The sequence below is a fragment of the Sceloporus undulatus genome, chromosome 1, assembly GCF_019175285.1.
Source record: "Sceloporus undulatus isolate JIND9_A2432 ecotype Alabama chromosome 1, SceUnd_v1.1, whole genome shotgun sequence".
Classification (NCBI taxonomy): Eukaryota; Metazoa; Chordata; class Lepidosauria; order Squamata; family Phrynosomatidae; genus Sceloporus; species Sceloporus undulatus.
Genome location: NC_056522.1, coordinates 141,130,097 through 141,142,034, shown reverse-complemented (window position 1 = coordinate 141,142,034; position 11,938 = coordinate 141,130,097). Strand labels below are relative to the sequence as shown.

The 11,938-nt window shown below is 40.0% G+C and overlaps 1 protein-coding gene across 1 annotated transcript in view; it reads right to left on the bottom strand.

The window, feature by feature from the left end:
- Window positions 1-2,007, bottom strand: part of MCPH1 (microcephalin 1) — a 277,161-nt gene extending 275,154 nt beyond the window's left edge. The window contains exon 1 of the mRNA XM_042457433.1: window positions 1,799-2,007. Coding sequence (XP_042313367.1) covers window positions 1,799-2,007 — 209 coding nt within the window. The remainder of the gene's footprint in view (window positions 1-1,798) is intronic.
- Between the last annotated feature and the right edge of the window lie 9,931 nt (window positions 2,008-11,938).

The following is an 11,938-nucleotide window of genomic DNA, read 5'->3' as shown; positions in this document are numbered from 1 at the left end:
ACTGTTGTCAATCAGGTGTTCCCCATCCCATATCTGTGCATTTCATTATTTTTTATTTTATTTATTTATTTATTTATTTTTGCCTAAGTGTAGTAATTTACATTTCTCTCTGTTGAAATTCCTTTTGCTAGTTTTGGCCCTGTTCTCCAAGTCATTTAAAATTCTGATTAGCTCAGGTTTTTTTAAGGCAAGGCATACTCAGAGGTGGTTTTGATAATTCTTCCTCTGAATATATTAGCCTACAGCATCTGGGATTTATTTGGTGGTCTCCCATCCAATTTCTAAGCAGGGCTGACCCTGCTTAGCTTCTAAGATCAGTGCCTTCAGGGTATTTAGTCCTCCAGAGGAATACATATTCTCTCATTACAGTCCAAGTCAGAAGTCTTGGTATATACTCTTTCCAATTGTTAACTCCCTTTAGTGAAGTTATTAATTTTGCCTACTTGCAGTTACTTTTTCAACAGGAGACCAAATTATTTTCTCCATCCATTATCATTCAAATATTCTGAAACATGTAGACTCCTAAAACACAATATGTACACATAAGTGTTCTCCATATGTTCAGTGGATATTATTCTCAAGTGAGCGTATTAAGGATAGATTGCAGGCAGCCTTTATTATTCCTTTTAGAACTCAATTAGTACCTTAATATTTTTGATTATTCAATATTTTTCTGACTGATACATACATGAGGAGGTTAAACTACATAAGGGTTTCTGGTAACCCAAGTTCGCCATATCATTTGGGGGAGGCTCACCCCAAAACTCATTTTTATGAGGGCTTGAGACCTCCCTCCAATGCCTACTATGGCATCCATGCCTTTTGGGATGAATTTGTAGTGCCATTTTATCATTGTACACACACTCCATTCATTCACTAAATTACAAGCCTAGCCTTGCTAGCCCGTGATCTAAAAAAAGAGTGTAAGGGGTGGGGGTGGAGACCCACAATTTTACTTTACAGGCTTGCTTTTGTCCTATAGAGTATAAGCATCTATGCCCATGTACACATTCCATATTATGAAATAAACTCAACATTTTTCTGGGAGTAAGAAATGCCTACAATAGATCCTATTCTAAAAGGAAATATACAATTCTCAAATATCTGGCTGGGCAGGAGCAGGAAGGGGAAACAAAACAAGAAATTAAAGTTTTGCTGTGCATTCCAGTTGAGATGAATCAATCACACTGACCTCTGAGTAAACATGCCTAGTAAAACATGACTTTTGCTTTGTGAGATTCTTAGCAAAAACATTATTGCCAACTGTTGTGAGGATCTACCATCTCTTGCCAGAAGGCCATCTTCCTGAAACTGCAGACTATAGTCCAAAAGGCCAAATTATTTCCAGTGGCACCATCTGTGGAGCCAGTTGTTCATCTCCACTATCCATGGAGAGAGGCGGATCTCCTTCTCTTTCTCCCTCGTTCCTGAGTTATGTCCTTCAACTGGGAAGAGAGATGAAATGGCAACTATGCATCAAGGTCTTTCAGTTTCCTACCCATAAACTCATAATCCCTTGTGATACCCCGAGGGCTATGTTACTTATTCCCATGAGGACAAAAAGGAAGGAGTAATGGTCACAAGTCTTATCCACCTCTATGTTACACCACAGATTTTTGCCTCAGGTAGACAGCACACTTTATGAGACATCTTGTCAGGCCCACAAACCATTGCTTCTGTGTTCCTCATCAGGGAATTCCTTACTACCAACAGACATCTCCTCTGAGGATTGGCAGGGGGCATTCCATGTCCTGAATCTTCCAAGGTCAGCTGCACATTCTTTGGAAACTGACACTACTGTTCTTGTTGCTGATCCTCATCATCACTGAGAAAGGTTAGACTTGATTCTATGTCTCCAAAATCACAAAATGAACCTTGGTCCTTCTGCTCCGATGTGTCACATTTCTCCATGTCTGTTCCTGTGTTTGGGACCTGACCTGAGAGACATGGCCTGTTTTTCTGCACAGTCTGCTCCACTCTGTCCAAGAAAATCTCATGCTCACTCATGTGCTGAAGAGTAGATAAAGAGGCAACCAACTTGCATTTGCTGCGGATGTAACTATCCACATTCTCCAGCAAGAACACAAACGTACCTCAGCTGGTGCAGGTGATTGCAACAACTCCTGCACCATCCATATTCAGTAGCCTTCAGTAACCTTAAGCAGGCACTGAAACAGAACTCCAAGCCTCCTCCTCAAAACACCCCTGCTAAATGCCCACATGAAATGCCTGTTGGCCATGCATGTTTGCCAAGTTCCAGGGACTGTGGCCACAACTATATAGAGAGATAGTGGCTGCTGGGTCCTCCCCCAACCCAAGTCTCTGGCTCATGTCCTCTGAGACAATGGGCTCAGGTAGAAGATGTGAGCCTCCACACAAAAGAGCAATAGAACACTAATGAGAGCACAAAGCCAACAGACCCAACAGCCTTAAGCCAAAAAACTCTCCCAATACTCTCTGAGGCTGAGTGGTTTAACTCAACAGACACAAACTCACATTGCACTGTCTCTTGTACTACACCTATACAAAATGTCTGTTGGCATTGTTTGTTAAACTCTTGTTTACTGAGTGCCAAGGACTGGGGCTGCAGCTAATTGATTGTAGGGAGCAGACAACTTTCCCATTATAATGCTGGCTACCAGTCTGTTTCAGGGCACAATTCCGTTTTGACTATGTCCTATGACACCCTGTTCTGAAGAGTAAGAACTGAGACTATCTTTATCTGCCCAACATTTGAGATTTTCAAGTGAGGCTTTCCTCTTGGTCCCACCACCCTCACGTATGGTATGTGTGGTGAAAATATGGAAGAAGGTCTTCTTGGCAGCTGTTTCCAGGAACTGACCAGGGAGGTTAGACTGGCTCCCTCCACATGTGAAAGAATCTAAAGATCTTGCCATGTATGTTTCATGTATTTTGCTTTATTTTCTATGTGGTATGTAGGCTGTAATGGGGGGGGGGGGAGTGGGGGAAGTATTGGAAGGATGCACTGTATGTTGAGATCAGACCAGAGGTATGTGGAGGAGTTTTCTGTAGCCAAGCTGAAGGCTTATCACCAGGTGGATGGCCAGAGACTGTATGGGCTGGAGATGTAAAGGAGGGGGAGATAGGGGACATCTAAACATTGTTATGAGAACAGGGTGAAAATGCACCAGGTAATTGGGGGTGGTGGTGGAGTTATTAATTTTGAATTCTTTTATTATGCTTTGACCTGACCCAGGATGTTAATTCTAACTGAGACACAGGGCTAACAGTTTCTGTCTCTGATGATATCTGCAATAAAGACCTGCAACTGAGGACTGCTTGTCTGTATCTCAGAGTGGGAACTCAGCTGGTTCTGACAACAGAGATTAGCACACCAGCTTTAATTCCCACACTAGGCATGGGATGTAAACGCACAGGGATGATTTCTATCGCACAGCTCTGTCCCTGGGCAGTAATCATCCTGTACCTGACCCGAGTTTCTCACAGACCTTTTAAAGAATGAGATTTTCTCGTTCTTTGAAAGGTCCAAGAGAAGTTTTGGTAAAGGAAGGGTACTGCCCAGGGAGAGCTGTGTGGTGGAATCCATTCATCTGCATTTACATCCCATGCCTAGCATGGGGATAAAAGACGGTGCGCTAATCTCAAACATCATTGTTCTTTTGGCAGGTGAATAGATGATGGATATGTTTTACATTGCTTTGTTCTATTGACAGTTTAATTATATTGTAACTTTTTACATGTTTTACTGATATGTGTTTTTATCTATATCTGTTTTAATTTTTTATAGCCCCATGAATTCCAGTTTTGGGTCAAAGGTGGGATTCAAATACAATAATAACAGCAATTGCTGTATTTAGAGAAACAATACAAGGTAGGACTGAAAATGCTCTTGCTCTTGTTTATATGCCTTGTGCATAAAATTAATGACATAAGTCTTTGAGATTTATTGTGGCTCTTCTCCTTGTCTGGCTCATCACTTCTTTATGAGTAGTTGTTTCCTTTTCCTGTTCAGGAGATAGAAGAGTGGCAGGAGAATTCCATTCAAAGAGCCAGCATGTTTTCTGAAATGGATATACTACTGTTGATATGTTCATGAGAGAATGATTTTTAAAAATATGTCATCTAACAACTGCTATACATGATTTGTTAGTTTTGCATTAATAGAGCAGTACAGTAATAACTTTTTTAGGCCAGATGGTTGCTGAGAAAGAACTTTATTCAGTATTAATTTATAAAATTATTCTTACCCAGAAGGAAAATGTATTGCTTAATTTGTCATTTTCATATATGAAAATGGCTAAAATTATTTTTAAATGAAGGAAGAAATGGGTAAAATCTCACCGCTCAGTAAACATATTTGAAATTGTTAAGGATTTCAGAAACACAATTTGGAAATGATAGATCTATATAAAAGTTATAGTATGCTCTCTCTCAGGGACTGAAGGTTGTAGTACTAAATGATATAATAGACAATAATGAAAGGGATTTGAACATGGCTTTTCCCAGTTCTAGTATAGCACTCTAATCACTCTAATCTTCTTCTCATATATAATTCTGGGTTTTATAATTGTATATTTGCTATAGTTGATAAATCAATTAAAATGTGTGTGGTGCAATTTGGGAATACTAATCTTCTATATGTTAGATTGAAGTTCCAGTATTTGTCACCATGGGCTATGCTGACTGGGTCTTATTGGAGTTGCAATCCAGAATTATCTGAAGCACTATGGAATATCCACCCCTGAAATATGTGAGAACTTCTATGGTATAGTAGTCAGTATGATCACCTAGAACTAGAGAGATTCAAATTAAAATCCCTGTGCAGCCATGAAGCTTGCTTAGCCACCATAGACCAGTCAGTATTTCAGCAAAATAATAAATAAATAAATAAATAAATAAATAAATAAATAAATAAATAAAATTATCACACGAGGCTAGGAAAGTGGAATTTTAAAAGCATTAAAGTGTCTTTGGCTAGTACCTATCACACAATGTTGTGTCTGTCCTGCTACAGCTTTGCATTCCATTTGTTAATGTGGTGCACCTTTTCATTGATGGCAAAACTTGTCAATAGGCTAGTCTTGCTGCTATTCCACTACTGCCTTCATGCGATAGGCCTCTTCTTCTGCAATTCCACTTCTCATGCAATCATGTGGTATGAGTGGGAGTGATTCTGCTCCTCTTTTCCTCTCCTCCTTTCCATTGTAGTGATCGCAGAGGCCAACATCCTCCTGAAGCTGTGTGCTGCACATAGCAGCCAGCTTCGGGAGGCAGTTGGTAGCTGTAATTGCTCATTCCCACCATTCTTTCTGGAAGGCAGTGTTTGGCAGTGTAGAAAACAAAACATGTGACCATGGATCGCCAAAGCGCTATTGTGGGGACAGGTGTGATAAGAAATTATGCCAAACCAGTATGCTTCCATTCTTAAACAAGTGTGATTATGGAGGTTATTGGGCAAATAAACTGGCTAACCTCTTCCAGCTTCCGTTCTTAATCTGGTATGCCCCTGGATGTTACCATAGCTAAATCGTCACTGATATAGGGGAATGTTGCCACTCAGATGCATCCCAGGTTGATGCCTCACTCCGCCAACACTTTTTCAAAGTCGGGGAGCTTCCGACTTTAAAAATTGGCCAACTGAGCGAGGCTTCAACTTGGGATGCATCTGGGTGGCAACATCCTGCCTAGATTGGTGGCGATTTAGCTATGTTAACATCCAGGGGCATCCCAGATCCAGAACTGAAGCTGGACGAAGTATACCGGCTTATTTGCCCAAGCAATAAACTCCTATGGTGGGATAGCACGCTGGCATGATAAAGATCACAGAGCATTTTTGAGGATAAGAAGAGGAATTTTATGTGCTGTCTTGAGTTTCTTGAAGGCAGTGTGAGATAGAACTGAAATAAATATATAAATATAGATGAAGTATATCTAGAAATACTAAGAGTAATCTGACTTGATATAGTCTAGGCATATGAGTACCAGCAGCTCTTCTTTGCTGTGTGAGATTAAGATTAAGATGAAGGGCCAAATGACAAGTGGTATTAGTCATGCCTTTAAACAAACTTCTTCCAACTACCTGTTTTTATTCTGCAGTAAGAGAAACTCTTGTGCCCTCAAAGATGCTCATGATCCAGCTTTGCCACATCAGCTTTTTCGTTGTTGAAAAATTGACCTTTGTATCCCCAAAATATTACTTGCTGCAAACAGCACCTTCAAGAGAAAATAGAATCAGATAGGGGATGGTTTTCCCTGGAAAACTGGCATTTGAGGATCGAAGAAACAAATAAAGCCTTAGGCAGCATCTGCTTTTAATTCCTCTGTGTTACAGTTCTTTGCTCAAAACTGTGTCTCCTGTGGCATCATTTCACAAAGTTTTCAGTAATTATGCAATTGCATGTACTGCTTTTTTGTTTGCTTGTTCCTTTCAGCCACTTTAGGAAATGTAGCCTATCTTTGCTGTGAAAGCATAGGCACTCCATTGCTCCCCATCCCCAGTAAACAGGGGAAACAGGGGAACAGGGGAAAATATTTTACTAGTGCACAAAATTCCTGCAAATTTTGTGAAACAATGGTATAAGAGATTGGAATGCACTATCTATCTATCTATCTATCTATCTATCTATCTATCTATCTGCCTGAACTCATGTGATCCTGTCATTCTTCAGCTGACTGTTGTGTGGAGAGATCACATGATGAGAGTGAAAGAATATTAGGAAGCCAATAGGAATAAATGTTGAGAAATTGGAAAGATTTTTAAAAAGCCACTAAATTAATTGTCATGGATTAATTTTAATTCCCATTTATATATGTGCATAAAATATGAATGGGGTTTCTTTCATAGTTTTTTTCCCTTTTGAATATAGCAAATACACACCCTTAGTTTGCTGCAGCAAAAATTGGAGTGGCAGGTGCCATGGGATGTTACATGGCAGATTGGGGGATAGAGCTGGCTATGCACGGTGGCCAAGTGGGAAGCCCTATTCAGAAATGGTGCTCAGATATTGTAAAAGTGAACAACTGAACCAGGAGGATATCTGTGCCTGGAAGCCTTATCTCTGATGTAGATTGTGCTTCCATTTGGAGAGGCTTCCATGTAGCATTGCCAGGTAAGCCTCTGTCAGCCATTTCCTCTGAGGGCCCAGGATTAGATGGAGTCATTGGTTGTCATTTCAGATTACTGGTCAAAGTGGGGACTGCCTTCCACTGGTAGAAGGAGCAAAATCCTGCGAGGGTCAAGGCTTAGGAAAGGAAGACAAAGCTCAGGAGGAAGCCTCTGTGGGCTGGATGGGGAATCTCCTTGTTAAAATCAAGCATGACCCCATCCTTGGTCCATGGCTTTATTGGACCCAAAGCATCCCTTTCTGAACCACACCGAAAAGGAAATCCTTTATTCATAGCAATGGTGTCAAAAAAACTGTTGTCAGAAAACTGACACTAATATTAATAGTACAGGAACAGCAAACATTTGATAAGAAAGTTACAGCACGTATTTGAAAGTTGAGCTTGTTTTCAACAAGCAAGTGGCAAGAGCAACAACACAAAAATTAAAAACCTAAAAACAATAAAAACTTAAATTCCCCCCCCCCCCCCCCCGCCCCGGTTTCTTTTTATAAATGCAATGGGCAATTTTTCTTTTAATTCCCTACTTCAGATGCACAATGCATAATACTAATTGCTATGGTCTCTATGCCTCCCCTTCAGTTTCCCATAATGTATATCAATATTCCACAACTGGTCTTTTGTTCCAGTGTTTACTAGTTTTAGCTTATGAGTTCATTGGGCTCTGTTGTTTTCTTGGTATGTCACCCAGTGCATGATTAATGCTTAATAAATATTACTTTTTGTAATGGATGATAAGAAATTAGTTTTCTGTACTGTATCTAATTGTTTCTATCATTCCTCACGTAGCTTTCAAGATTATCCTTAAACATTTTTCATATTCATCAGAGAGTGTTTGTTGCTTTCCTCCCTAGGATCATTCATGATCAAGAATGTTTATTAATCTGTGCAGTCAAATAAAAGTCCTGCTCATAATGGGAACTTTATTTGCACACCTGTTTTCCTAATGCTTCTTTTTTTTTTGACTGCATGCAAATAAATGCCAAGTGAATAAAATTTTTGCTATCAACATCTGCCGCTAACAGAAAATCCTAATGCGTCTGAAATTGATCTTAACATTTCCCAGCAGCCTAGCTATGCTAGTTTCAAAAAGGCACTGAAAACACGGCAGCTCTGTTTTATTACAATATGATAAAATATATGGAAGTGCCATATTCTGCAGAAGTTCACTAACCCACCCAGCCTAATATTGCCAATTTTGACTAGCAGGTGTAGTTTTCCTAGATCTTGGAAAGGGCCCTTCCAGTTTGAGATCTTTTAGAAGTGGAAATGCTGGGAGCAGAGCCTAGGACATTTTGCATCAAGACATGTGCTACTAACCATTTAAAATATTTAATTATAAACTTCAATACGAAGCAACAAAACAAAAGGGATTCAAGTGGGGGAGGAGGAAAGGAGGTGCAGCAAACATGTTAGTTTATGCTACTCAAGTATCTTGATATTTTTCTGTACTCCAAATATTCTGGTGTACTCCTTTTTACTGTGGTTGCCAGAATATTCAAAATTATATGAAACCCAATTTTGTGTTGTGTATTTTAGGTGCAAGTCATACATTTCCCATGCTCTCATAGTTCAGGAGCATAGAAGTACTGTATATAAGGGAGTGGGTAGGCTCTGGATTAGAAAGGACCTTTGGCATAGTACTTTGTGATAATCTCTTTCAGTGTCAGGAATGACAGCAGTGGCAGTGCTTTAATAAACAGAAGTGGTTTACACTGACTGCTTACATTTCCTGTAATGCTAGGTGTTTACCTGAGGTATTATTGATTTGGTGTATTGCAAGGGTAGCTCCAAGCTGCTATAGTACTCACTAGAGCATTAAAGAATTTCAGGTGCAGATGTCTGGAACATGCCTGCTGGAACCCTGCAAAGACATCTGAGAATCCACATAACTCTTCAAAGCTCTGGAATATGGTTCCGTCAGGCCTACACTTGAAGTTCACCAGACTGAACACATACCGTGCAATTGTCTTAATCTTGCAAGGACATTCCTGATAAATTGTCAGGCACCCCTTTTTTTCCCATTGAATTTTAAAATGTCCTTTAATCTTCAGTTTATTTCACGCTGCAAACTGAGTTCAAAGTGAAAAAGTAGTTTGTACTCAATTACATTGAAGGAAGGGAAGCAAAGAGGAGTAGGCAGAGCCTTGTCTCTTCCAGAAGTCTCAGACCTTGTCCTAGCTTGTGTGTTCTTCCTCATTAATAACTTGTTCCATTGTAACTTCAGTCTGATATTTCTTGGCTTCACATGTTCCATTTTTCATCTGTGTAATGTTGGAAGGTGTTTGAACACAGTCCATCACTGCCCCATAGTTCAAGCAGAATGGCACCCCACATTGTGGAGGTAAGGTACTGTCTTGCACATTCAGATTACTAGACTTCACGGCCACCAGGAAGATAGGCCTGCTAACAGTGGCCTTGATAGACATACCATTTTGTTTCCAGTCTTGGAGTGCAGACAACAGATATGGCAGTCAAGAATGCTGATTGTTGTGAGCTGCATTTGGTTTGCAGGAGTCACAAGTTCTTCCAGTGTGATCTTAAAATATTCCATAACAGTTCCCATGTATTCTTCCTCATCTCGAGATTAATTTGTCCTCTTTCCACCCCCTTAAGAGGTGGAAAGGCCAGTGTTTTCCTGGTCCAACATTTCATATTTCAAAATTCATGCGGCAATTCTTACCAAAGATTAGATTTTACAATGTTGTGCCATTGCCCAGGTCTGAAGTAAATAAATGTAAAATTTAAATACTGAGCCGATTGTCAGCCAACAGCCTAGGAAAGACAAGGATCCAGAACAGATATGTTGTTAATGTTTTTTTCTTGCCAGCAGTAAGGACGTATTCATCTCTGAAGAAAGAGCAAAATATGTGTCATCAGGAGGGGTAAATCAGTCAAATCTGAATTTCTTTGTTGATGATTCTGTGTTGAAGCATGTTCATGAGTCATGATCAATCCTACACAATTTGTGCCTCGCCATGCACTGAGCTACCTATCCAATGCCACTAACAAGAAACAATAAAATTTTTGAAGCCAGTAAAAGCATCATGTTAAAACCATATAAAATCACATAAAACATACAAAAGTTAAAAACATAAATAGAGCACAGACTCTACATAAAAACCTCCCTACTAGAGGGAACATAATTTCCAAATGAGTGCTAATCATAACATGTAGTTTGACACTGAGAAAGACATTGTTTTTAAACACCCAGTGTCAAGTTATTCTGACATAAATATGAACTCTAGAGCAATAAAATCAAATAAAGAGATCAGGGCTGGAATCCTCTATGGCAGTTATGAATGCATAGCCAGGAGTTATGTCCTTATGACTATTATGTATTTGTGGTCTCTAGATAAACCCTAGTTTGGGAGGCTATGTGGGGACTATGAAATCCCTGGAATCCCTGCCTACCAGGCAGCAGCAGATCCAAAATGCTGCAACTGACTGTTGAGATTATCGCATGCAAAAATAAACCGACTTAACCCTGCTGGGATACAGTAGCTTTTGGGATGCAATTCCTGGTTGTATCCCAGCTCCCAGCTGTGTTCAGCCAGGCAATTTGCAAACATGATGTGGCTTATTGTAGCTGGGAGCTAGGATGCAGTTGCCCAGCAGCATCAGCAGCATTTTTCGTGAGATAATTCCCAACTGCATCCCATAAGTGACTGTATCCTGGCAGGGGTAAATCACTTTATTTTTGCATGCAATAGTCTCCACAGTCAGTTGCTTGACTGCAGCATTTTGGACCTGATGGAGCTTGAGAACAATTTTCAAAGGTAGCCCCACATAGAATGTGTTACAGTAATCCAAATGAGATGTAATCAAGCCATGTATCACTGTAGCCATGTCTAACAACTCAAGGAATGGGCACAGCTGGTGTACTTGTTTCAACTTTGCGAGCATACTTTTGATCTGGGCTTTCAGGCTCAGATCTGAGTCCAGAGGTATTCCAAAACTGAAGACTTGAGATGTTAGGGAGAGTGTAATCCAATCCCAACTAGCACAGTCTGCACCCTTGTTCCCTGATCTGCCTTCTGGTTGACCAGGAGCAATTTTGTCTTGTCGGAATGGTTTCAATTTGTTCACCCTCATCCAGTCCATTACTGACATCAGATTCTGTTTTTGTCTTGAAATAGATTTCTTGGTGTTACGTAGGGAGGAGAAATAGAGTTGGGTGTCATCAGCATATTGGCGACACCAAATTCCAAAGCTCTGGATAATTATAATATTGGGTGCATCTACATTGTAGAAATAATGCCCTTTGATACCAATTTAACCGCCAGGGCTCCATCCTACAGAATCCTGGGCTTGGTGGTTTTGTGAGGCACCAGCACTCTTTGGCAGAGAAGGCTAAAGACTTTGTAAAACTATAAATCCCAGGGCTTCATAGGATGGTGCTATAGCACTTAAAGTGGTGACAAACTGCATTATTTCTACAGCATAGTTGCACCCATTGTTTACTTAGCTACATTTTATTGTTAGTTACCTTGTGTACTACTTTTTAGTGAAAAAGTTGGATATAAAATTAATAAATCGACAAGCCAACATTTAAATAGTTTAAATGGTGGTTGATGACTTCTTGCTATAGAAACAAATGCAAAAGATGGCATCTCTAAGTAGTCTGGAAAGGTTTTTTGTGCTCCTATTGCATTAGAGTACAAAAAAGCAGAAATATGTATTGCTGTTTCTGGCAGTAAGAGCTGTCTGGCAGTGGAATGCATGAGCTCAGAAAGTGATGGGCTCTCTTTTATTTTTAAACAGGGGTTGGATGGCCATCTATCAGGGGAGCTTTAGATGTAGATTTCCAGCATTAGCAAGGAGTTAGACTAGA